The 27,291-nt window shown below is 44.2% G+C and overlaps 1 protein-coding gene across 2 annotated transcripts in view; it reads left to right on the top strand.

Moving 5' to 3' along the window:
* LOC121282619 (cytokine-dependent hematopoietic cell linker) overlaps nt 1-27,291 on the top strand; it is a 143,896-nt gene that overhangs the window by 93,881 nt on the left and 22,724 nt on the right. For both annotated transcript variants that reach the window (XM_041196404.1, XM_041196413.1), the window contains exons 6-10: nt 11,365-11,474; nt 13,735-13,777; nt 14,537-14,599; nt 20,121-20,140; nt 23,926-23,948. In XM_041196404.1, coding sequence (XP_041052338.1) covers nt 11,365-11,474; nt 13,735-13,777; nt 14,537-14,599; nt 20,121-20,140; nt 23,926-23,948 — 259 coding nt within the window. The remainder of the gene's footprint in view (nt 1-11,364; nt 11,475-13,734; nt 13,778-14,536; nt 14,600-20,120; nt 20,141-23,925; nt 23,949-27,291) is intronic.

The following is a 27,291-nucleotide window of genomic DNA, read 5'->3' as shown; positions in this document are numbered from 1 at the left end:
GATTCAAGTAAGGACACAGCTAGCCTAGTTTTGGATAACCTCAAACTTACAGAGAATGGGGGAAGCTAACCAGGGACACATAGGAATAGTCAAGTCTAGAAGTAAAAAAGACATTGATGGGGGCTTCAGCAGCAAAGGAGCTAAGGCAGGGAATGGAGTTAGAAATAGGCAGTCTAAGTGATGCCAATGATATGTGATCAGAAGCTCATCTCAGGATCAAATATGACCCCAAGGTTGTGAACAGTCTGGTGCAGCCCCAGACAGTTGCCAGGGAGAGGAATGCAGTTGGTAGTTAAAGAAAGGAGTTTGAAGCAGTGAGCAAAGACAATGAGTAGAATTATCCACTCCTGTTTGCGGTGAGCATCATAGCTGGCGGGAGCGGAAAATATCGGGAGATATCAAAAATCAGTTTCACGCCGTTGTGAAACCAGTTTGCCTCCGCCTGTCAATGACGGGCTGTGTTTCCCACTGCCACACATCAGGAACCTAATTTCAATGCTTCAGCATCTCATTATAAGCCCTGCTCGTCAAAATCATCCTCCCACGCTGGATCATCTGGGCACATCATAATGACGTGTTTCATAACTGTACATAAGCGATGTGCACCTGGCAAGCTGCACTTCACTCATGACTTTGAGGTTTGTTTGTCTACCTTGCTTCAGGCAGAACTCACAGTCGTCAGTGCCAGGCTTCACAGGCAGCACCACATCACTTTTAGGGGTGCTCACGAGCAGGTCTCTACCTACCAGACCAGCTGTAAGGCGGAGGTGGCTTTTCAATGGCTGCAGGGCTACGGCTTGCTTGGGGAAAGGGGAGAAGTGGCCTCAGGCAAGGGAAGAGACTGCAGAGTGAGAGCTGTACTGGGGAAGGAGGGTATCTCAGGGTGAGTTAGGGGGGGGGCACATATTGATCTTTGCAAGTGGCCTCAAGATGGTGAGGGCTGAGGAGGCAGTCTCCAGAGGAGAAGAGGCCAGATGGAGATGTGAGGGTGTGTGTGAGAGAGTCAGTGGTGATGTCCCTTAAGTTGTCAGTGAGTGAGATGCCAGTGAATGTGTGATGGCCTTGTGAGTGTGCATTTGGAGTGATGAAATGGTTGCCTTACCCTGGTGGTTTGGATGAGATCATTCATCTTCTTTCTGCACTGGGTGGCCAACCTCTTCTGTGCAGCATTGGCACTGACCACCACTGCCACCATCTCCCAAGCCGGAGTGGTGAGATTGCTGGATCTCCTGTGGCCAGAGCAGGGGTGGAGGACATCAAGTCGGGCCTCCAAAAGGCATCCCAGTGATGGGCGACTAAACTCTTCCTGGCATTGGGGGCCATGTCTTCACTGCAGCAGTCCTGGGCTGCAAACATTGAGGACAATGTGCACGGTTGCAGTTTAGATATGGCACCCACAGTGAGGAAACAGTGAGGTAACACCATGGCGGGCTATTCAGAGGCTGCCCACCAGCGATATGGCCTGTTTCCTGTGGTTGCATAATTAATGAAGTGGAAAGCGGACGATACAATATAAAAACCCGCCTTTGCAGCCGGAGGGTAAAATGTCATTTCTCACACTCACTACCACACTTGGTGCAATTCTGGGGCGATTCTGCCGAATGTTTAACTGGAGGAAATTCTTGCTCATTCAGGACTGGACATCACTTCAGCAATCTGGTAATTTAGCAACGGTAGAGAAGTTGAAAGAGACAATGGTGAGACAGAGCTCAGCATACATGTCAAAACTGACATGGTGTTTTCGGAAGATGTTACTGAAGGAAGTATTTGGATGGGAAATAGGAGAAGGCCAAGGATAGATCCTGGGGAACACCAGATGTGATGGTGGAGGACAGATGGCCACAGACTTGGAGGCAACAACAAGTTTAAGAACCTTGGAGAAGAATGGAATGTTGGTGATAGGTGAAGAGTTGGCTTTTTTGAAGAGGGGTTGATGATAACAGACTTGAAAGGGCAGTACAAGTAGAAAAACGTCTGTCAACAATACCAGCTATCATGGAAGCCAGGAAGAGAAGTTGGGTGGTCAGCAGTTTATTGCTTATAGGGTCGAGAGAGCAGGATGAAGCTATTATGGGCAGAATGCATTCAGAGAAGGCGTAAGAGGAGGTAGGAGAGAAACTAGAGAACAATGTGAGTTCAGGGCCAGGGCAGGGGAAAATTTTGAGGAAGTTCAGCCCGATGGACTAGGTGAAGGGAAGGAAGTGACAGAGGAAGTTGATCAGATTGCCTCGGTCATGGTGACAAAAAATTCACGTGAACTCCTCACACTTACTGTTGGAGGTGAGGATGGAGGAGAGAGGGAAAAGATGTTTAAAAAGTTACAGTAGAGAAAAGAAGCTAGGGGTTATATTTGCATTCTAGGATGACCCTGGAATAGTGAGCAGTTTGAATAGGCAAGAGCAGGATCTGCTAGTGCTTTAGGTGGTCCAGCCAGATCTGGTGGTGGATGACTAAACCACGTGTCCACTATACCTTTTCAAGTCTGCATCCCTTAGGCTTTAGGGAGCAGAAATGGAAGCTGAACCAGGGAATCAGCCAGGGTAAGAGAGAGAGAGTAATGATTTTATTGAAGACAAGAGCATCAAAGGTGGAGGTGAGGCTGTGATTGAGCAAATTAGTCACTGTAGAAATGCCATGGTGAACAGAGGAATGTTAGAACATTGGGATTTTGAAAATCTAGTTGTAAGTGAATTGGGATTTTTTTTTCCCGGTGGGAAATACAGAAGGAAGAAGCATTGGGATGGGGAAGGGAATGGGGGAGATGGGTGGAGAGCAATAGGATGGAGTGATCAGAGAATGATGAGACTAGCAAGACGATGTGAGATGGCAAGGTCAAGGGGTTGACCATGAATATAGGTTGGGGAACTTATATAGAGGGAGAGATTTAGGGAGGATAAGAGAGCAATGAGCTCAGAGGAGACAGAACATGATTAATTGAAATGGAGGTTGAAATCACTGAGTATAAGAAGTCACTTGGTGCAGAGATTGAGAGAGAAAAGCAGTGAAGATATCTCGGTGAAAAAACGTTTATGCTACTTGGGTGGTGTCATGTTTTTATAATGATGTAAAGGCACCAATCACTCATAAGAGATTGTGTAAACATGCTATGGGTTCATGACTAGGCTCATGAGAACAGATATACAAAGGTAGAAAACTTGAAGACATCAGGAACAGAGCTGAGTGTGCTGTGCTCTGCTCACAGGCCAAAGTGAAACTGAGACTAGATCATGTGACACACTTCCCTTCTAGTGATGCCATGCTGCTATCCCTTAAAGGCATATTACAACAGTTCGGTGGTAGAGAACCAAGATTTTAATGAGTGGAAAGTGGGTGGAACAGAATGGTATGCTGAAAGGAGGAGAAAGTACCAGAGGTGCAGACAGACAGGCCAAGGTGTGATTTGGTAATAAAGTTAAACAGCACCACGACAGACAGCATAGATGGACGGATGGGCCCTTTTCCTGTCCATCATTTTTGAACATTGAAATAATTGGCTATGATATCCGTCAGTGGAGTATAGCCTCCTGATAATCCATGACTCAGATCATTCCAAGGAAATAAAAATTTGTATCACTTATAAACAATGGATTTGCGGGTGAAGTAGGGAAAAACAGCTTGTTTCTCTGAAAATATGAATCAATGCCTTCAAGAAACGAAGGAACAAAACTTGAACAAAACAGATGGAACATTAGGTGAAAATATACCAGTGTACATTATTTCCATGCTGGATGCATTCAGTCATTATTCAGCAGCTCTTCAGAAGTACTTTATAATGTTCATTCATTAACTGAAAATTAGACACTGTTGCCCTCTAGTGACTAAATATGGACATTGCTCGGTCTGTGTGTGTGTGTGTGTGTGTGTGTGTGTATATGTGTGTGAGAAGAGAGAGAGAAAGAGAGAGAGAAAAAGACAACGGAGAGAGGGGGCAATTTTAACCTGGAGGAGCTCAAAGGTTTGGGTGCAAGTGGTGGAGTTAAATTGACAAAAACGCAGTGAAACTGGGGCACCAGCCCACCAACTGGTTTGGCTAAAACAAAAACAGAAATACCTGGAAAAACTCAGCAGGTCTGGCAGCATCGGCGGAGAAGAAAAGAGTTGACGTTTCGAGTCCTCATGACCCTTCGACAGAACTTGAGTTCGAGTCCAGGAAAGAGCTGAAATATAAGCTGGTTTAAGGTGTGTGTGTGGGGGGCGGAGAGATAGAGAGACAGAGAGGTGGAGGGGGTTGGTGTGGTTGTAGGGACAAACAAGCAGTGATAGAAGCAGATCATCAAAAGATGCCAACGACAATAGTACAATAGAACACATAGGTGTTAAAGTTAAAGTTGGTGATATTATCTAAACGAATATGCTAATTAAGAATGGATGGTAGGGCACTCAAGGTATAGCTCTAGTGGGTTTTTTTTTATATTTTTTTTTATTTTTTTTTATATAATGGAAATAGGTGGGAAAAGGAAAATCTTTATAATTTATTGGGAAAAAAAAGGAAGGGGGAAACAGAAAGGGGGTGGGGATGGGGGAGGGAGCTCACGACCTAAAGTTGTTGAATTCAGTATTCAGTCCGGAAGGCTGTAAAGTCCCTAGTCGGAAGATGAGGTGTTGTTCCTCCAGTTTGCGTTGGGCTTCACTGGAACAATGCAGCAAGCCAAGGACAGACATGTGGGCAAGAGAGCAGGGTGGAGTGTTAAAATGGCAAGCGACAGGGAGGTTTGGGTCATTCTTGCGGACAGACCGCAGGTGTTCTGCAAAGCGGTCGCCCAGTTTACGTTTGGTCTCTCCAATGTAGAGGAGACCACATTGGGAGCAACGAATGCAGTAGACTAAGTTGGGGGAAATGCAAGTGAAATGCTGCTTCACTTGAAAGGAGTGTTTGGGTCCTTGGACGGTGAGGAGAGAGGAAGTGAAGGGGCAGGTGTTGCATCTTTTGCGTGGGCATGGGGTTGTGCCATAGGAGGGGGTTGAGGAGTAGGGGGTGATGGAGGAGTGGACCAGGGTGTCCCGGAGGGAGCGATCCCTACGGAATGCCGATAAGGGGGGTGAAGGGAAGATGTGTTTGGTAGTGGCATCATGCTGGAGTTGGCGGAAATGGTGGAGGATGATCCTTTGAATGCGGAGGCTGGTGGGGTGATAAGTGAGGACAAGGGGGACCCTATCATGTTTCTGGGAGGGAGGAGAAGGAGTGAGGGCGGATGCGCGGGAGATGGGCCGGACACGGTTGAGGGCCCTGTCAACGACCGTGGGTGGAAAACCTCGGTTAAGGAAGAAGGAGGACATGTCAGAGGAACTGTTTTTGAATGTAGCATCATCGGAACAGATGCGACGGAGGCGAAGGAACTGAGAGAATGGGATGGAGTCCTTACAGGAAGTGGGGTGTGAGGAGCTGTAGTCGAGATAGCTGTGGGAGTCGGTGGGTTTGTAATGGATATTGGTGGACAGTCTATCACCAGAGATTGAGACAGAGAGGTCAAGGAAGGGGAGGGAAGTGTCAGAGATGGACCACGTGAAAATGATGGAGGGGTGGAGATTGGAAGCAAAATTAATAAATTTTTCCAAGTCCTGACGTCCAACCCTGACATTGTCATCAAACCCGCTGACAAGGGTGGTGCTGTTGTTGTCTGGCGCACTGACCTCTACCTCGCGGAGGCTGAGCGTCAACTCGCAGACACTTCCTCCTACCTCTCCCTGGACCATGACCCCACCACTGAGCATCAAGCCATTGTTTCCAGGACTGTCACTGACCTCATCTCCTCTGGGGATCTCCCTCCCACAGCTTCCAACCTGATAGTCGCCCAACCTCGGACGGCCCGCTTCTATCTCCTACCCAAAATCCACAAACAGAACTGCCCCGGTAGACCGATCGTCTCAGCTTGCTCCTGCCCCACAGAACTCATTTCTCGTTATCTTGACTCCCTTCTCTCTCCCCTTGTCCAGTCCCTTCCCACCTACATCCGTGATTCCTCTGACACCTTACGTCACATCAACAATTTCCAGTTCCCTGGCCCCTACCGCTTCCTCTTCACCATGGACGTCCAATCCCTCTACACCTCCATCCCCCACCAGGATGGTCTGAGGGCTCTTAGCTTCTTCCTCGAACAGAGGCCCGAACAATCCCCATCCACCACTACTCTCCTCCGTCTGGCTGAACTTGTTCTCACGCTGAACAATTTCTCCTTCAACTCCTCTCACTTCCTCCAAATAAAAGGTGTGGCTATGGGTACCTGCATGGGCCCCAGCTATGCCTGTCTCTTTATGGGGTATGTGGAACATTCCTTGTTGCAGTCCTACTCCGGCCCCCTTCCACAACTCTTTCTCCGGTACATCGATGATTATTTCGGTGCCGCTTCATGCTCTCGTCAGGACTTGGAAAAATTTATTAATTTTGCTTCCAATCTCCACCCCTCCATCATTTTCACGTGGTCCATCTCTGACACTTCCCTCCCCTTCCTTGACCTCTCTGTCTCAATCTCTGGTGATAGACTGTCCACCAATATCCATTACAAACCCACCGACTCCCACAGCTATCTCGATTACAGCTCCTCACACCCCACTTCCTGTAAGGACTCCATCCCATTCTCTCAGTTCCTTCGCCTCCGTCGCATCTGTTCCGATGATGCTACATTCAAAAACAGTTCCTCTGACATGTCCTCCTTCTTCCTTAACCGAGGTTTTCCACCCACGGTCGTTGACAGGGCCCTCAACCGTGTCCGGCCCATCTCCCGCGCATCCGCCCTCACTCCTTCTCCTCCCTCCCAGAAACATGATAGGGTCCCCCTTGTCCTCACTTATCACCCCACCAGCCTCCGCATTCAAAGGATCATCCTCCGCCATTTCCGCCAACTCCAGCATGATGCCACTACCAAACACATCTTCCCTTCACCCCCCTTATCGGCATTCCGTAGGGATCGCTTCCTCCGGGACACCCTGGTCCACTCCTCCATCACCCCCTACTCCTCAACCCCCTCCTATGGCACAACCCCATGCCCACGCAAAAGATGCAACACCTGCCCCTTCACTTCCTCTCTCCTCACCATCCAAGGACCCAAACACTCCTTTCAAGTGAAGCAGCATTTCACTTGCATTTCCCCCAACTTAGTCTACTGCATTCGTTGCTCCCAATGTGGTCTCCTCTACATTGGAGAGACCAAACGTAAACTGGGCGACCGCTTTGCAGAACACCTGCGGTCTGTCCGCAAGAATGACCCAAACCTCCCTGTCGCTTGCCATTTTAACACTCCACCCTGCTCTCTTGCCCACATGTCTGTCCTTGGCTTGCTGCATTGTTCCAGTGAAGCCCAACGCAAACTGGAGGAACAACACCTCATCTTCCGACTAGGGACTTTACAGCCTTCCGGACTGAATATTGAATTCAACAACTTTAGGTCGTGAGCTCCCTCCCCCATCCCCACCCCCTTTCTGTTTCCCCCTTCCTTTTTTTTCCCAATAAATTATAAAGATTTTCCTTTTCCCACCTATTTCCATTATATAAAAAAAAATTTAAAAAAAATAAAAAAAAACCCACTAGAGCTATACCTTGAGTGCCCTACCATCCATTCTTAATTAGCACATTCGTTTAGATAATATCACCAACTTTAACTTTAACACCTATGTGTTCTATTGTACTATTGTCGTTGGCATCTTTTGATGATCTGCTTCTATCACTGCTTGTTTGTCCCTACAACCACACCAACCCCCTCCACCTCTCTGTCTGTCTATCTCTCCGCCCCCCACACACACACCTTAAACCAGCTTATATTTCAGCTCTTTCCTGGACTCGAACTCAAGTTCTGTCGAAGGGTCATGAGGACTCGAAACGTCAACTCTTTTCTTCTCCGCCGATGCTGCCAGACCTGCTGAGTTTTTCCAGGTATTTCTGTTTTTGTTTTGGATTTCCAGCATCCGCAGTTTTTTTGTTTTTATAACTGGTTTGGCTAGTTCAAAAAGATGTCCACGAAAGAGGCAGGTTGCCTATCAACATAATTTGAGTGATATTTCAGCAGTTTTAAATTGAACGGCATATTCACAAGTTTCCTGAACTGTCTGAAACTATCAATTAAAAGCAGGGCCAGAACACAATAGCAATTGTGGGGGCTGATTAAAACACTGCAATAAATACCGAGTATGCTTTCTTACCTACTGTTGGAAAAGGGTTTGTTCACAGTGCTTTTGTTCAGAGTTTATTTGCTACACTTATGAGGGTTTTTTGAATGACATCAGCAGGGTGGGTGGCACCTTGGTTGCCTTTGATTGAACCTTGGACTAGGAATAATATCACCAATACCAGTAGAGGCAGCAGCCTCTGCACCTGAGACACATGTAACTGGACAGTCAAAAAGGGAATAGCAGAGGGCTGCAGCTCGGAGGAGGAACTACCCTTGACACATTGTGTATACAGGCAGAGGCTAAGCTTCCTTAATATGTCGGAATAGCAGTGCTTTCAGCGGCTCAAGTTGAGTCAGGCGCTGACATATATCTGCACTCTCCTAGAAGAAGATCTGCTGCATGTTGGACCGAGTGACAATGCATTACCAATGTTTGTCACAGCCACCACCATTCTCAACCCTTTTGCCTCTGGGTCATTCCATGGCTCTGACAGAGAAATAGTCAGGATCTCCCAGTCAGCAACTGAAATGCATAAATCAGGTGACTGATTGGTTTTTTGGCAGGATCAGCAATTATGTGATTTTTTTCCTGTGATGATGCCAGTCAGGATGTGCAGGTGCTTGGATTTGCATCACTGGCCGGCTTCCCATAGCAATCAGGGCAGCCATCGATCTCTCTGGAGTGGTTGTTAACAACAGGGGCTTCCACTTCATCATTGTGCAGCATGTGCAGCCACAGAGATAGGTTCTTGGAGGTTTGAACTAGATTCCCAGGGAGCTGCCATGATGCTTTCATCCTACAGTATTCAAAGCTCCCTGGCTATCTTGGACCAGCAAGCAAAATTAAGGGATGGCTGCTGGGAGTCAGAAGATGTCAATTCAAAACTTGGCTGAGGCCAAGAAACCTCACCAATGAAGTCCAACAGCACTACAATGAATTCTGTTTAATCATCAAAAGTGTGATCGGACATGCCGCCAGCATGCTGACAACATACTTGATATGCTTGGACAGATCTGGAGGCCTCCTTCAGTATGCTGCAACCAGGGCCTCCAGAATGGTAGTGGTTTGCTGCACTCTGCACAACATTGTGCATCAGTGAGGATTGGACCTGCAGGAGGAACAGGGCAAAGAATACTGATCATCTGCAGATAACCCTGAGGAGGATGAGGAACAAGGTGAAGAGAGAAATGCAGCAGCTGCTGTTCACTTGCTGCATGAGATCCATGTTAGAACCACATGCAATGATCACTTTCTGTAACCTCCATTGCCACTGACACAGCCTGTAAACAACCAACCACAAATTGCACATCCCCCCAGAGGTCACCAGCAATTCACATCTTCCCATTCATCATCAAGCAAGTTAAGAGAATACTTGCCACCCAGCAACCAAGAATGCGTAAGATGGGAAAGTGGTGAAGACTAATAGAACTCATGTAATTCTGTTAAAGAATGGAAAGTTCACAACATAACATTTTCTCATGCGACCTGTGTGTGCCCTTGGTGAGCTAAAGAGCTTTATTCTTCCTTTTCCTATTGCTCCCAAATGATGCAACACCTGTGGCTTCAGCAGAGTTCGAAGCAGGCTGCTCAGATCCCTGCCCTGACTGCTCAGATGTTCTTGGCCAATGATTTCTGGGTGTTGCCAAAAACTGCTCCACCTGCTCCACTTTCACTATCGGGAGGCAAGGCAGCATGACGGCACCAACTGAGTGGGGAAGCAGTGGGTGAGAACTGGAAATACATTGAGTGGAGTCCCCACTTCCAAGTACCCTTTAGGCTATTATCCCTCTCATGGGTCAGCGCATTTCACTCTGCTGGCGAGCACTTTGGTGCAGATCAGTGCAACACCATAAGGCCAAGGCATTACCCCATCACCCATTCTGTGCTGCGGCCCAATGATACACTTCTTTGTTGTTGGCTCCCAGGATACAGCATCGGTGTCCAGCTGAGCAGAGGTGCAATCTCCGATGTGGACTCTCCACTGCTGTCCCTGCTACCACCATGTGCCTTTGTTCACTTGTAAAATGTGAGTCACCAGGTAAAAACCCAACTATCTGTGTTATCAATCCCACTGAAGTGCAACTATCTGTGCTGGTGCATGGTCTGCATGAGTCCTCTGACAGTGCACCCTGAGGATGAATCAACTCCTCTGAGGATTTGCCATCTGTGAACGCTGCTAAGCCACTATATGAACTAGTTATTACTGGGAAATCTGCAAAGGACCAGCTCCAGTTCTCTCCCTCTCCCTTGTGTTTTGCATTTGCTTCTCCCACATCCAGAAACTAGGAACAGACCTATGAGTGACTGTAGTGACATGTGTTCACCCAATGGATGCAGTGCATTTGGTGAGGGTGACTACCAGGGAGTGGCATCAAATTGCACAAGGATAAGAGCAAGTGTCAGTGGTGGATGGATAAATGGGAATGTGAGGGATTGCAAAGAAAGAGAATAATGAGAGCATTTTATGGTACTTACCTTGTCCACACCACACTTGTGCTGTGTGCCATTTCAACTGGTTTTGTGGGGAGGAGTATCTCTCCCTGGCTCCTCCCAGCCATTAGGAGTACACCTATGGCAGCATTATTGAAATGGGGTGTAGTTTCTAAGAGTCCTGTCATACCTTGGCTTCTCTTTCTTGAAACACGAAACATCTCCAAATTCCATCTTTGGATAGGCCCTTTAGATACTCGAGGTGAAAAGACTGCATCCTGTGGATCCTCATCACACGTCCTGCTGCACAGTAGTCACCATACATGGAAGTAAAATGGTAACAAGATGGCTGTTTTAAAATGCATGCTTGTTGGGCAAGCCGATCTTACTTCTGTTTTTCCTACATATTATCAGATCCCATGCTCCCTTCCCCACCCGCTCCACTCCCAATGTGCTTCCAAGTTAATATCAGAGCCAAAGATTGTACAATCTGGCTTATTTCTTCCTTGTCCCCCAAGCCTGCACCATAACCACCACCCCACCCCCGCCCATCCAGTAACAATGTCATTCATATCCCAAAAATAATTTTTCAGATTTGAAGTGACTGTGATACATTTAATTCTGAGATTCATTATATTATTTTTTTTAATAATCCTTTATTTGATAATACAAACATGGCATAATACATCCATGGAAATGAAAATTTAAGTAACACAGCCTTGTGGGACAACACTTAGCCAACCACCACTCCCTCTCTTCACAAATAGTTTCAGTTTTTTCTTAACAGAAACGTTAGTCAAAAGGTTTTCACATTTTTTTTTAAACTTACAGATAAGCGGTCTTTACTGACAATACCACCGCCACGTCTGAGACCCCAAACAGCCCTCAGACAGCAATCAATGATGAACATACAGCCCAGCACACAGTACAAGAGCAGCAATGTAAGCAACTATTGTAACTTTGGCTTGACTGTAGTTTAATTCTTCTGCAATTGTACCAAATCATGTATAATTCAGAAATAAAAAGAGAAAATGCTGGAAATACTCAGCAGGTCCGGCAGCACCTGTGGAAAGAGAAACAGAGTCAATGTTTCATGTCAATGACCTGTCGTTGTTAACCCTGTTTCTGCCTGACCTGCTGAGAATTTCTAGCATTTTCTCTTTTTATTTCAGATTGACAGCATCTGCAAGATTTCGCTCTTGAATATGTCATTCATATTGAACACTACAAAGTAATACAAGTCATAAATATATACTTAGCCAGTAATGCTTAAAATCCAAAGATAATTCTTATAACAAATTCAAAGAAAGCAGCTGATTAAGCTTTTTAATTTAGCAACTTATGCTGATTTGAACAAGTGTCTTTAGTGGAGCTTTATTGTTCATCAGGGAAAGATTATTGTAAGAGGAGATTATAGAAATAAAAACAGAAAATACCGGAAATATTCATCCGCTTAGGCAGTATGTGTGAAGAAAGAAAGAGGTAACAGGCTGAAATTTGCTGTCCCCGTAGAGAAAAATGGGTTTGAGGTGGGGGTGGGGGAGGATGGGGGCTTGTATCTCAACCCCTCCTGTCTCCGAACAAATTTTCCAGGGGCAGGCTGGGAATAGAGTTGCCAATCTGCCTCCACAGAGGTAGGCAGCCAATTAGGACAATTAAGGTCCCACTTTTGAAGGCAATGGCAATTTCTCCCCATTGAAGCAGGCCCCTACTGAATGCAGAGATTGACAGCTCCTTGGATATGGCCTCCGAGCACCAGGACAGGAAATCATCAAAGCTTGAGGTTCCATGCCAGATGGAACATGAAGATAAAAGGCCACAACCACGAGGGCTCCCCTCCACACCAAAGGCTCTACTAACCATGGGTCTCTTCATTCTCAAACTTACAAAAGGTGTCCGAGTGCACCTTGGCCAACCAGTGCTGCAAGCCCTCTAATTGGCCACCTAGCTCGGGATCCTGCCAGCCATACTTAATAGGACATCAGACGTGGAAGCTGCAGATTAGGTGGCCGCCTCCTGGAAGGTTGTGTTGGGGTGGGGGGAGGGAGAGGGGTGCTGGGCTGGGGAACCATCCTGAAGACATGTGTGAGCTCAGGAACTCCATGCGGTCCTGAGGTCAGGGTCCCGATGCCCTGTCAGTAAATTCGGCCCAACATTTAATTTTAATCACCTTTCATCAGAGTTGGGATAAGTTAGAGGTGTAATAGGTTTAAGTAAGTGAAAGTGGGTGGATGGGAAGTAGAACAAAATAGATAGTCTGTGATCGAGTGCAGGGTCAGAGAGATTAGATAACAAGAGGGTTGGTTGTGCAGGGCCAAAGGGAGCCATAATGGGACACGAAACAAAAGATGTGTCTAGAGGAGGTGTGAATATTTTTTTACTCTTTCATGGGATGTGAGCATCGCTGGCTAGGCCAGCATTTATTACCCATCCCTAATTGCCCTTGAGAAGATGGTGGTGAGCCACCTTCTTAAACTGTTGCGGTCCATGTGGTGTAGGTACACACACTGTGCTATTAGAAAGCGAGTTCCAGGAATTTGACCCAGTACCAGTGAAGGGATAGTGATACAGTTCCAAGTCAGGACGATGTGTGGCTTGCAGGGGACAGTGCAGATGGTGGTGTTCCCATGCATCTGCTGCTCTTGTCCTTCTAGATCGTAGCAGTCATAGCTTTGGAAGGTGCTGTCAAAGGAGCCTTGGTGAGTTGCTGCAGTGCACCTTGTAGGTAGCACACACTGCTGCTACTGTGCCTTGGTGGTGGAGGGAATGAATGTTGAAGGATGAGTTGCCAACTAAGCAGGATGGTTTTGAGCAGAATGATGGCCAGCTGCCATCCGAAAACAAAAAAAAACAAGAGAGTAAAACCAAAACTAGCAAAGAAAAAGAAAAAAAAATGGGAGCAGAGGTTACAGCCTAAAATTGTTGAACTCGATGTTGAGTCTGAAAGGCTGTAAAGTGTCCAATCGAAAGATGAGGTGCAAAACAGAAAATGCTGGAAACATTCAGCAGGTCAACAGTATAATGGTAGAGTTTGATATAATGGGGATGAACTGTAATTTAATTTAATTACGTATTTTGAAACCATTATATGTTAACTTGCCGGAATGCAAATTAAATCATGCAAACATCTTTTACAGTCAGATTTACTTTGCTCTCCCTGATGTTTTGATTTGCTCTCATTATTCTAGCTTGTTTTTTTAGATGCAAAGAGAGAAGAAAAGTTCTGACAGTCATGCAGCTCAAGGTACTGCCACCACAAGTGCCCTTTTACAAACTAACAAACCATTTTGCCTCCCACCATCAGTAAACAGGAAATCAAACACAGTGATCTGTACTTGCCCTTGACCCTGGATCATCAACTTCCATTTTTGTAGCTTGTTTCTCACTCCCATATAAGTACCTTCTGTCTGTGTTCAACGATCTGACAGTTTTCTTCAGAATGGCTTTCTATTGACTGACAACGGTTTCAGGCATTGTAACAATTTGATGTGACACAATGTAGACCACCTATGAGAAATATGCAGCCGCATAGAAAACCCCCACCAGACCTTCCCGTCCTCTAAGATATGGTTCTGAAATATATTTGTTGCAAATTGAAAATCTTATTTCTTCATGATAAACAAATACCCTGTATGGTCTACCATACATGAATGTCACTTTATAAAATGGAGTAACTAAAATAATTAGTTTGGTATTTTACCAACATCAGCAATAAAATAATCTTTTTTGGAAAGGTCATTAATTGAGCATTAGCTCTCTTTATTTAGATTCTGCCATCTTAGTGGTAGTGATACAACTGTATGCAATTTGGTTTATTTTGTCAAGTTTTGATTACAAACAGAACATATTACTTATGTGAATCAATCCCAAAAGAATAGGCTCATGACCAGCATGCTCAAAGAAATCTTAATGTTTCATAGCCGTACTATGAGTAATGAAGAGCAAATACAGAAGAATGTGACAGAACCACTCCATTTATCCAGATGTTTTTGTTTTTCCTCAGGCCCAGCTGTTGACAGAACTGTCAAACCCTGCACGACTGTAAAAGACCCTTTCCAATCTTCAGGTATTTGATCAATTTGTCACCATTAAACTGTAAAATGTCACATTTCAAAAAGATAGAAAATATGTGGATTGTAGTTTTATTTGTGCTATTTAGAAGAACTTGAACTTTATTCTTGACAGTATTGTTTTGTTAAAAATACCATGGGAAAAGTCTTCTAGTGGTGCTATGCAAATTTACATCAATTCCCCAGGGCAAACAACATTAACTGCGTACCCACGTGGTGTTTTTTAATGATACCATTGAAGAACACCACAGAGGTAATGGATTTCCACCCAATGTATAAAGCAGCCCAAATTCTAGACAGGGAGGGAAATAGGTAAGTACTTAGCCCGTGCATATCCCACCTCCACAATCCTGCCATGCCATGCCTTGGCACAGGACTGCTTTTGTGGGCACAAGCCTGGGGCATTCCGTGACTGCCCTGCAAAGTCTTGCCAGACAGATGTTGCAATTCTGAAAATCATTCCTTATAATGGTAATATCAGCATGAAGTGAAGCCATTTCACACTGACGTTATAGCTGTAGTCTTAATGGTAAGCAGTATCTGCTTGAGAGGTGATTGACAGGTCAGTGCAGATTTCCCCATCTATAAAAAGCAATATACTGCAAATACTGAAACCAAGACACCAAAAAACCAGAAACATGCCACGGATCAGTCAGCACCTGTGACGTGTAAAAAGACACAGTGCTCAGAGCTGAAAAATAACTGCCTGACAAGCATGTTTACAGAAGAGTGGAGAAGGGAGAATGTATATATATTTTTAAAAGCAGAGGGAAGAACTATAGTGAAATGACTGAGAATGCTGTAAGATCTTAACAGGTGAGCAAGCATCTGAGAAGAGCAAAACAGAGTTTAACAGCCTTGATTTTTACACAGGTGCAGAATGATGGGCATAAACCCAGTAGAGGGTGGGATCTGGTGAGTCTGGGGACATGGGAGGCCCGGTTGTTCTTAATGACACAGACTCATTTATATAAAACTTTATGGGCTATGGTGTAGGGGTGGGTTAAAAGCAAGGTCAACTTTTGTAGTAATTATTGTTTTGGGAAATGTTGGGCTGCAGCTTTAAAAATAACTTTGTAATGTAAGATCACATGATCTATGTAAATCAATGTGTTTGCAGCGCAGGGAACCTCTACACAGAGTAGAGTATTTCTTAGTTATGGATTTGCTAAGCACGTGTAGTTGCTACTACTGTCTTGTATATAAAGTCAAATGTTTCCACTAAGAAATGTTGTATGAAGATCGACTCTATAACAAACTGGCGTCGAGGATAAATCAGGTTCGGTGCTGTACCTCACCCAGCGATTGTGAGTATCTAAGTTTGTTAAAAATAACAAAAGGTATACTCATCCGAAATGTCACAGTTTGGTAGAATTGATCCCTATAGCCACCCACAGATGATTGGTCTCAATATATTTTTTTTATTCATTCATGGGATGTGGGCTTTGCTGGCTGGGCCAGCATTTATTGCCCATCCCTAGTTGCCCTTGAGAAGGTAGTGGTGAGCTGCCTTCTTGAACCATTGCAGCCCATGTGGTTTAAGTACACCCACAGTGCTGTTAGGAAGGGAGTTCCAGGATTTTGACCCAGTGACAGTGAAGAAACAGCTATCATAGAGGACACTCTTCCCAGACTGCATCACCACGATGCTGACTGCAGGACACTCTTCCCAGACTGCATCACTGTGATGCTAACTGCAGGACACTCTTCCCAGACTACTTCACTGCAATGCTGACAGCAGGACACTCTTCCCAGACTGCTTCACTGTGATGCTGACTGCAGGCCACTCCACAGGCTGCTTCACCATGATGTGACTGCAGGCCAGTCTTCCCAGACTGCTTCACCGTGATGCTGACTGCAGTACATTCTTTCCATATGACCTGCAGAAGACACTATTCAGCGAAGATTGCTGGCTGAAGTGAATCTCGATTTTAAGGAAGAGTTAGAAATAGTGCTGGCGATGGAAAGCACTGTAAGGGATTCACAAGAAATTTAAGGAGTGCAAAATGGCACCATACTCCACACTGGGCGAGAACAGTCAGGCAAAAGTGGTGCAAAAAGCCAGGACTCCGCCGCGAAGCAGGAAACAGCCCCTGCTAACCGACAAGTGAGAGGAAGCAGCTTAGCAACTAAATCAAAAAATAACTTGCAGCGACATGGAAACAGTCTGTCTTCTAGCAACTGGCAATTTTTAAAAGTAGAGTGTTATTTTCATCACAGGATGGACACATATGAGGCAGTGCAAAGCAAGATTTAAACAGGCTTCCAAACAACAAATGAAGTCCAAGGATGTGATTGTACTAGAGAGAGTGCAGAGGAGATTTACCAGGATGTTGCCTGGGCTGGAGAGTTTTAGTTATGAGAAGAGATTGGATAGACTGGGGTTATTTCCCCTGGAGCAGAGGAGATTGAGGGGGGACATGATTGAGGTTTATAAAATTATGAGGGGCATAGATAGGGTAGACAAGAAGGAACTTTTCCCCATGGTGGAGGGATCAATAACCAGGGGGCATAGATTTAAGGTAAGGGGCAGGAGGTTTAGAGGGAATGTGAGGAAGAGGGTGGTGGGAATCTGGAACTCACTGCCTAAAAGGGTGGTAGAGACAGAAACCCTCATAACATTTAAGAAGTATTTGGATGTGCACTTGCCAGCGCCGAAGGGCCTTTTTCTGTACTGTAGACCTCTATGACCCTATGGGTTGAATATTCCCCCCCATTAGGGGGGAGGTTGATGGGTGGACGCGTACAGGTGTGCTTCCGATCGGCACCCCCGATCGGAGGCATGGCGCCATTTTACGTGAGCGGGCCAATTAAGGCCCACTCAACGTGACGTCCACAGAAAAGCGCTATGCATTCCCTGTGCGAGCGGGAGGGGGGGAAATCCCAAAATCGAGAGTGCACATGCGCATAAAAGAGCACACTCATCTCCCTGAGGCTAAATGCTGCCTCAGGGAGATTGGCTGTACATGTAAAAAAAGATAAAAATAGAAAAATAAAATTTCCCTTACATGTCACTTCATGTTGGGACATGTCCATAATTTTTACAAAATCTTTATTAAAAATTTTTAAAGCCTACATGAAACCTCAGCCTGCCCATGGATGAGGTTTCATGTTTTTTCTATTCCCCGCCGGGGCTCCTGGCCTGCCCACCAACCTTAATGTTGGACGGGTGGGTCCTTTAATTATGTAATTAACCCTGTCAATGGCCTCAATTGGCCATTGACAGTTTGGCGGATGCACAGCTGATTTTGCTGCGCTTCCGCCTTCCTGAAAATTTAAATCAGGTGTGGTGACGTCGGGAGTTCCCCCCGACATCACCACACGTCATTTTATGCGTAGGCGAGCGGGTCCCGCCCCGCTCCCGCTCGCTGACTCATAAAATTCTGCCCTATAATTCTATAGTGTAGAAGAGCCTGAAACAACAAATTCAGATGTTTATTCATTATTCAGCATGAAAGTTGGGAAGACAGGGCCAATATTTGTTACAGTGCCAGTGAATGGTAAACCATTAAAAAAATGGAAGTAGACACAGGCACTTCCACCACTGTAATAGGAGAACTTGCTTACAGATATATAAATAAATGTGATCAAGAATTAAATTTGGAACAAACATCTGCAAAATTGAAAATGTACAGAGGCATAGAAATCCCAGTAAAAGGTATCACCAGACCAACTGTTCATTATAGAAACCAATTAGCGCAGCTACCAGTGCTGGTATTGAAAGGCAGAGGACCAAGCCTTCTAGGGTGAAATTGGTTAAGGGAAATCAACCTTGATTGGCCAGTAAAATTCCAAAAGGAAGCTGGAAGAGTTCCTGTCTTGAAAGAGGAACAAGGCAAGTTACTTCAGAAATAGCCTAGACTATCTTAAACATAGAATGGAACAACAGCAGAAGAAACTCAAGGAGATCCTGATGAATGACAGAGTTTAAGATAAAGTGAGTGAGTTTTGCAAAGAAAAGGAAAACCTGTTGAAAGACCTTCACGCACCACAAGAATCCCACAAGTCAAAGTTTGTGCCTCTGGAAAAGTGCAAAGAAAAACAGGAAGAATTTGACACCCCTTTGAACAAACTGAAGAACCAGTTGGCAGAGAAGACACAGCAAAGTTCAAATTTCCAATAGGAAGCCAACGGATATAAGGAGACAGAAGAGCTGAAGAATCAGCTAAATGAAGCTAAAGAAGCCTTGAAAGCAAAAGTCGTAGAACTTTCCAAGATGCGAGTATATAATGAAGTCTTGGGTAATTCCGCTACTAAACTAAAACAAGTTGAAATTGCATCTGAAAGAGTCTGGCTGATAGTGAAGTCAAATAGAAGGCCAAGACTAAACTCTGTTTCAAAAAGAAGAAGACACTTGGAAAGAAGATGCAGAATTATTGATGAGATGCCAACTTCAGACAAGACTGAACTTAATACTTCCAAATTTGGAGGGGAAGGTAGAGAAAACTCAAGAGAACCAAAAAGCAACTCATGATCTGCATTGTCGTGAATGACTGTTGGAGAAGCAGTATTTGTAAAGAATTTCGGTAGAGGACTGAAGTGGTTACCTGGTAAAGTGAGTTCTGTGGCCAGGCCATTTCATACCATGTGGAAGTGGAGAGCCAGATCATCCGTAAGCATGTGGATCATTTAAGAAGCAGAGATACCATAACAAGATATTGTTTCATCTGTAACCATTACTGAACCAGTGATTCCTGTTGAAGTTGCTCAACCAAGGACAGACATGCCTGACGTCTCTGTCAGAGTGGAAGGCACTGAACTGCAAGTGCCTAATGAAGTACCTGATGTTAATGCGATTCCAGAGAATGTGTTTCCTGCAAAAGAATTGGAAGTCGTGGAGCTGCGACATTCCACACGGATCAGGAAACCACCTGAAAGACTGAACTTGTGATTTCATGACCTTTGAAAATATTGTAATGTTATGAGATAAATATCCTTGTAAATACAAAATGTACAGAAAAGTTAAAGGGGGAGGAGTGTAGTAATTATAGTTTTGGAAAATGTTAGGCTATAACTTTAACAATAATCCTGTGATGTAAGATCACATGATCTATGTAAACCAATGTGTTAGCAGCACAGGGAACCTCCACATAAGGGAGTACTTCTTCGTTATGGAGTTTGCTGAACATGTGTAGTTGCTACTGCTGTCTCATAAATAAAGCCAAATGTTTCCACTAAGAAAAATTGTCTGAAGATCAATTCTATAACAACATTCCAGATCAAGGACCTTTCACCAGTCCCCTGGTGGAATCATTAACCTTCTTGCTGCACGATTTCCACTCCATGGAGTAGTCAAATTGGCAGTTCTCTTTGAAGGTCATCATCAAAGATTTTGAATTAAATATTTATGTTTAACATATGAATTATCAAGGGGTAGTAATGATAGCCTCTGTAAAAAAAAGCTATTTATTCATAGATATTCAAATAATTCAATTTTCAGCTGTTATATTAATAAATACAAGTCAACATTCTGATTCTATCTGATACTAATTCTTGCTTTCAATTTATTCGATAAAGGTCCAATTCTTGATTACAAGGTAAGAATATTACATCAATCAAAAGAACTATGTGCCTTATTTAGGTCATTTATACTATCTTGTATTGTTTAAACTTGTATATTTGGAGTATTTTTTCAACTTTGTACATGTTGGAAAATTGCTGTCTACAATTTGCCACCTATTATGGATGAATTTCCCAGTTTCAGTGACTGATGGTGAGGAGCACAAACTCAGCCCTTTTAACTCTCCTTTTGGCTGTCTTCAATAGTTAGTTGCCTTGTTGATCTTTAGAACTTCTAAAAGATATAGCAAAGGCTTGGATCATAAAAAAGGCAACTTGTATCATCCCACTCATTCCTTTATAATCCGGACTCCTAGATCAAATGTCACTGCCAATCATTTTAGCTGCACTTGTGAAACCTGAATGTTAACTGTGTGCTTTTTTCACCATAACCTGTCATTCTCATTGGTTTCCTAATTTTCAGATTGAACTAATCATGGTTTACTGTGATGCTAATAGAGGTAATAATGAGCTACTACAGGTTTTTAAGAATATGTAGGGGTTTAATAGAGAAGGCGTAGAGAGGATGTTTCCGCATATGGGGGTGCCCAAAACTAGAGGTCATAAATATAAGACAGTCGCTGATAAATCCAACAGCAAATTTAGAAGACACTTCTTTACTCAAAGAGAGGATGGAATGTGGAGCTTGTGAACAAATGCTGCCATTGAGGCAAATAGTGTAACTGCATTTCATAGAATTTCAGAATGGTTTCAGCACAGGAGGCCAATCAGCCCATCAATCCCATGCTGACTCCCTGCAAGCAATTTAGCTAGTCCCAATCCTCTGCCCTTCCCATGTAACCCTGATAATTTATTTTCCCTTTAAGTGCTTATCCAAAAGCTATGATTGAATCTGCCTCCACCGCAAAATCAGGCAGTGTAATTCAGATCCTAACCACTCAATGCATTAAATTTTACCTCGTGTTGCCTTTCATTCTTTTGCCAATCACTCTAAATTGGTGCCCTCAGGTTCTCCACTCTTCTGCCAACGTAGACAGTTTCTCTCTATCTACTTTATCTGGACTCATCATGATTTGGAACATCTCCATCAAATATTCTTTCAAATTTCCCTTCTCTAAGGAGGAAAACCCCAACTTCTCCAATCTATCCAAGTAATTAAAATCCCTTATCCCTGAAACCATTCTCATAAATCTTTCCTACACCCTCTCAACAGCTTTCACATCCTTCCTAAAGTGCAATGCCCAGAATTGCACGCAGTACTCCATTTGAGGCCAACCCAGTATTTTATGATGGTTCATCATGACTTCCTTGCGTTTGTATTCTGTGCCTCAACTTATAATGCCCAAGATCCTGTATGTTTTTTTTAAAGCACTTTTTCAACCTGCCCTGACGTCTTCAACATTTTGTGTACATGGTCCCTTAGGCTTATCTGTTCCCGCACCTGCTTTAGAATTGCTCCCTTTAGTTTATTTAAGGGAAAGCTAAATAGGCACATGATGGTTAAAGTAATAGAGAAGGATTTGTTGATAGATAAAGTGGGGTGGGAAGAGGTTCAGTTGAAGCATAAGAACTGGCACAGAGCAGTTGGGCTGAATGGCCTCTTTCTGTGCTGTAAATTCTATGTGAATACTAACCAGTCTGCAAATCTTCATTCCTTCATGATTGACTCTTTGTGTTAAAAATGCTTTTCCTGAGTCCACCAAATCATGTCCAAATGTACAATAGCAAAAAATACATAATAATTCATTAAAATATAAGGGGCAGAAATTTTCGCTCAGCGGGCGGGCGCGTGCCTGACCCACTCGAGTGTGAAATGACGCACGTTGACATTGGCCGAGCACGTTGTGCGATAGTTCAGTCGGCGAGCGCACGCCGGAGCCAGCAGCATGCCTGCCGACAATTACAAAGCCTGTTAAGACTTTTAAGTTATCAATTAATGTGAAGTTTTCGGACCTGACGGTTGGCGGGCAGGCGAAAAGGCCAAGTGGCCTTTGCATTTTTTTGGAAACCACATCCGCGGGTTCAGTGCTGCCGCTCGCATTTCCAGTTGAGAGGCCTTAATTGGCCCGCAAGTGTGAAAGCACGTTGCCATGCCAATTGGGGGCGGTAGTCAGCTTCCCAACCGCCCCCACTGAGCACCCCTGCCAAGGGCAAAATCCTACCCCAGGTGTTTCTGTATTGAAAAACATTACTAGGCTAACTCTGAAATTGTGAATCACTTGGAAATCCTCTTTCTCTTATATCGCCCTTGTTACTGCTATCATCTCCCTATCCAAAGTGTCTGCTGTTTAATTCCTTTTCCAACAACCACCATGTTTTAGTTTCCTATAATCTTAGATTGCTTCCAATTTTATAAATACTCCAATTTTATAAATGCAAGTTATGATTTTCTTCTTCCACTCTTTTCATTCCTTCTGTTTCTTTATCTAATGCTCCTATCTCCAGATATCCAGCTTTTCCTGGCCAATCTAATGAGGCTTTCCCACTTCATGAATTTAGGGATTGATAAATCAATCAACCTTTCATTACTAACAATACTCCAGAAGGAATCCAATCTTCTGCCACAGGCTTTCATTTTTACTCTGCTTCTTGGGTAATTATGTAACTTTAAGGTTTGTTGCACAAGATATAAACAAGACTGAAGTAAACAAACTATGCTGAACAATAAGCTTGGATTTGAGGGCATGAATGCAAAATTCAAAAGCTTTGAGCAAGGTTATAGATTAGAGAAATATATTTTTTTCTCAGCAAAATAGCAGATATATAGATACGCCAGGGAAGGAAGTCAGTTGTTAGTTTTAAAAAGAAGCTGGATAATGTTTGTTGAGAAGCAAGATTGAGGCTTACGGCGTTTTCTCAGAGGAGATTGATTCTTTCCTTTATCAATCTCTCTTTAAAATAGTGAGAGCTACAGATTATCTAAATATCTACATAATTTGACTTTGACTGTGAGCGCAGAATGTAGAGTACAAGTCTACAGTTATTATGTTCCTTGCAAGATTAGAAAACCTTTTGTATAGCTTTGTTTGTCTATCTTTGGGGAGCAGGGATTATTTAAGAAGACATTCTTCAGGCGATTAACTGGGTACAATGAAGCTCACAATCAGGTGGACTACAAAGGATTCTGTGGAAGCAGCAGTGTTACTGAAGCTAATGATCTATTGTCATTTCATATTTCTTTAAAATCCTGGAGGCTTTTGAAGAAAACAGGGGAAAGGGGCAAGCTGAATCTTGGGAAAGTGTTGGATGCCTTCACCTAGGACCTCTGCCAGTGAACCTGTTAAAATTTGCAGGGTCAAGGAAGTCCCTTTAGCAGCTTACTAGTGGTCGGTGCTCATGTCGGGAGAGATGTATCTGTATCTGCCTGTTTCCTGAGGCTGAAAACGGCAGGAGAAGACCGACCAGCCGGAGGAGGACAAGTGTGACAGGACCATCACTCCCCAGAAAGGATTAAATAGCATCAATTTGGTTGCTGCAAGATTTTATGTGCTAACATTAAATCTTTAAGGTCCTGAAGCATGTTCCCAGCCTGGACCACCAGGCAGAACCCACATGCTTGGTGACCTGCTACAGCTGGCCCTACCTGATTTCTGGCTATTCTAGCACAGTCCTATTGATGTTATGGCAGAACTGCATTTTGGTCCCTGGTGTTTGGCCGTAAGCACAATTATAACTCAAGACAGTTAAATTGTTTTGAAAATTTGAGCACCCTTTTATGCCAAACAGCTATAATGGGATCATTTCATTTTGGTTACATTGTAACTTGTCTTACTAATAACTCAACTGTTTTCATTCCCCACAGCAGCCAGCACGACCACCACCCAGGTAATGCCAAGTCAGGTATATTTGTTCAGAATTCTACCATGTACAGAGAGATTTGTGGCACAGAACACTGCTAAATGAGAAAGAAAATCCATAGTTTACCTTACTGTCACATACTTCCTTAACCCTTTGGGCATCCTCCACACAAAAGCAAAATACTGCAGGTGCTGGAAATATGAAATAAAAACAGCAAATGTTGGAAATACTCAGCAGGTCAGGCAGCATCTATAGAGAATGAAACAGAATTAGCATTTCAAGTCTGTGATCTTTCATCAATTCTGATGCAAGCCCACAGACCTGAAACGTTCTCTGTTTCTCTCTCCACAAGCATTCTCTTCCTAATGCTTGATGCTAAAGCATTATCTCAGAATTGTCACATCTATAAGATGATTATGTCAACCTTCAGATTTCTGGTTGAAAACCTGGCTCCTTCATCCCACAAGGGACATTAGGAATAAAGAGTGCATCAAGCTAATTTACATTTTACATGCAGTGGGGCTGAAATTCCCCAGCTGTAATTTCACTAAAATCCATTGGAATAGCTGAGAGCAAACATATCCAAATGTTGGGTGAGGTTGGGATAACCTCACTTGGGCAGAGCTTAAGTCTATTCCTGTCAATGAAGTAGGGTGAGGATGAGGACCAGCTTCCTAAGCCCAGAATGTCCATGCTCCACTACTCAGATAAGCTCTATAGTAGAGTCAGCACAGGTACACCCCGCCAAAGGAATGAATGTAGGACTCACCTGAGCACTAAGACAAGGCTTACTGAGGATAAGATGCAGAAATTTCTTTGCAAATGACCTGTTGACAGCAATGCTTCAGGGAAGCCACTTCCCCTGTTAACACAAGTCAGCAGATTTCCACCAGGCTTTCTGACTGGTACCTAGATGTTCCCCAATCTATGAAAATGCCAATGCTCATGACCTCTCTCCCTGAAACTACAAGCACTATATGGTGAAAAATATATTGAAAAATTATCTTAATTTTTTTGTTTGGCTTCTGTCACAGTTTAGAATTTCTGACTGTTTCACAATTCAGGGATCTTGGTTTATTTTTTATGAAAATGTTACGATTATATCAGATTTAACTCGGAAGAGATTGAAATCCCCTAAGGTGAACAAGGAGAATAAGTATTGAAAGTAGACAGTTCAAGAAATGTTGTTTCCCACATACGGGGGGGGTAATTAATGGAAACGACAGGGGTCTCATCCACTGCCTCAGATAGATGGCAGGACCCCCTCGTCATCTGATAGGGAAGTTCTGCCTGATTAAATGCCACTCAGGCACTTAACTGAGTAGCAGCGGGCTTTCCCCAAGATCAAGGACTCCAGGGAAGCCAAGCCCACCAATAGCTGCCAACCAATCTGAGGCCAACAGCTCTATTGAATGGCAGCAGCACTGGGGAGGCAGTGGCAGGTGCCGGTATGACACCCACCCAAGACTTAGGATCGTCGGTGGATCCCAGGCCACAGGTGAGTGATGGCTGAAGTGGCTTTACGGAGGAGGTAGGTTGGGAGCAAGAATAGGAGGGTGGCTCCCAGCGGGTCCCACCCTTCTCAATGCCTGGTCCCAAGGTCAGGCGCTGAGTACCTTTGAACGATGGACCCCACGGGAGCTCACAAACGATCCCACATGGATTTAGTAGTCATGCTCCTGGCGTGGCAAGCCCCCTGCTGGGTTAATACCAACAGCGGCACTCTGAGGCCTTCCCACCACAGACCTAACTGAGGGGGAAGTGGGAAGGCAGTGGGATCCCTATTCACCATCCTCCCACCAGATTAAATGCCCCCCACCACCAAACCCGTCACGGGACAGACTTTAAATTCCACCCACTACTTCAATTTGAGATGCTAATAACTATTAACTCAATCCAGCCAAGGAGGTTAGGTGATTACACTGACCTAGTTTCTTTCCTGTGGGCCATCCAGACTCAATGGGTTAGGAATTGATGCACGTGGTGTCTGTTTCTCAGCTGTAAATTGGTGCAAAGTATACGCAGTTAGTAGAGCTGCAAACAATCTGCGCAGATTTTAACCTTAACTGTCAGGCTTACCGATTCTGCTATGCTTTGAGCCCTAAGGTAAGCAACCTAGGCAACCATACAGGGGAGGGGAGTAGGATGGTAGCAAATGAGAGCTGTTTGGTGGACCCTAGAGGAGAACTCCTACTCTTTCTGGTCCATAAGTACTGCATTTCTGGAAGTTTTGGGGCCTTAACGGAGCTGCTGGAGGTTGCTCAAGGCCCACGTGTACCAGTTGAACCCTGAACTCTGACTACAACAAACAAATACAAGTCTGGATAATTCAAGATTAGAACATTCTAGAGAGTATGGAACTAAGGGCAGGTTTTCTCACTGGACACGCGCCCGACACACCCAAGTGTGAAATGAAGCACATTGACGCTGGCTGAGCGTGCCAGCAGCGCGCCCGCTGACATTTAACAGACGTATTAAGGCCATTAAGTTAACAATTGTCCTGAATTTTTCACTGCCTGTTCAACCTAATGGTTGGCGGGCAGGCAAAAAGGCCAAGTAGCCTTTGTAGTTTTTAAGAAACCTCATCCACGGGTGGGATGAAGTTTCCTAAAGCAAATAAAAATAAAATAAAAATTTAACACTTGAATTAAAACATGACAGAGTCACATGAGGGGACATGTTTTATGACATTTTTATTTTGTGCATTAGTCTTTTTAAACAGCGCTTCATCTCCCTGAAGCAGCTCCATGCCTCAGAGAGATTGAAGTTCTCTTTCGCGCGCATGGGCGAAGTTCGCACTAGGCCCGCTCGCACTCTTCCCCTCGCCCGCACAGGCAGCGCTGAGCGCTGCCGCTCATGTTCCACACTGGGTGGGCCTTAATTGGCCCACCCGCATAAAATTTAAGTGCAGTGCCGATCACGGGGGACGATTGGCTTCCTGACCTCACCAAGCACCCCCAACAAGGGCAAAATTCTGCCCTAAAAGTAGTTAGTGATTACCACCAATTTGAGAGTTCATTTGAATATAAGATTGGCAAATGGATAAAAGGTTCTGATTAGAGGCTGTGGACTCAAAATGGTACCTTTGTTTCTCTCTCCACAGTTGCTGTGAGATCTGCTGAGTATTTTCAGCATGCTTTGGTTTTATTTCAGATTTTCAGCATCCACAGTATTTTGCTTTTATAAAAGATTAAAAATTGGACATTTTTGTTACTTATGTTGTGATCTACCGTACTACTGAAATATTATCAGCATGATGAAAATTAACAAGTATGAATCAGGATCCAGCTGGAGTGAATATGCAGGAACACTTAACTTTTATTCTGCACAAGTGAACGTGCAGTAGGTCCAAGAAGAGAAATATTTTTCT

This window comes from Carcharodon carcharias, chromosome 1 (assembly GCF_017639515.1).
Source record: "Carcharodon carcharias isolate sCarCar2 chromosome 1, sCarCar2.pri, whole genome shotgun sequence".
Taxonomy (NCBI): Eukaryota; Metazoa; Chordata; class Chondrichthyes; order Lamniformes; family Lamnidae; genus Carcharodon; species Carcharodon carcharias.
The sequence above is the reverse complement of the archived record's forward strand: the minus strand, read 5'-3'. Positions and strand labels throughout refer to the sequence as shown.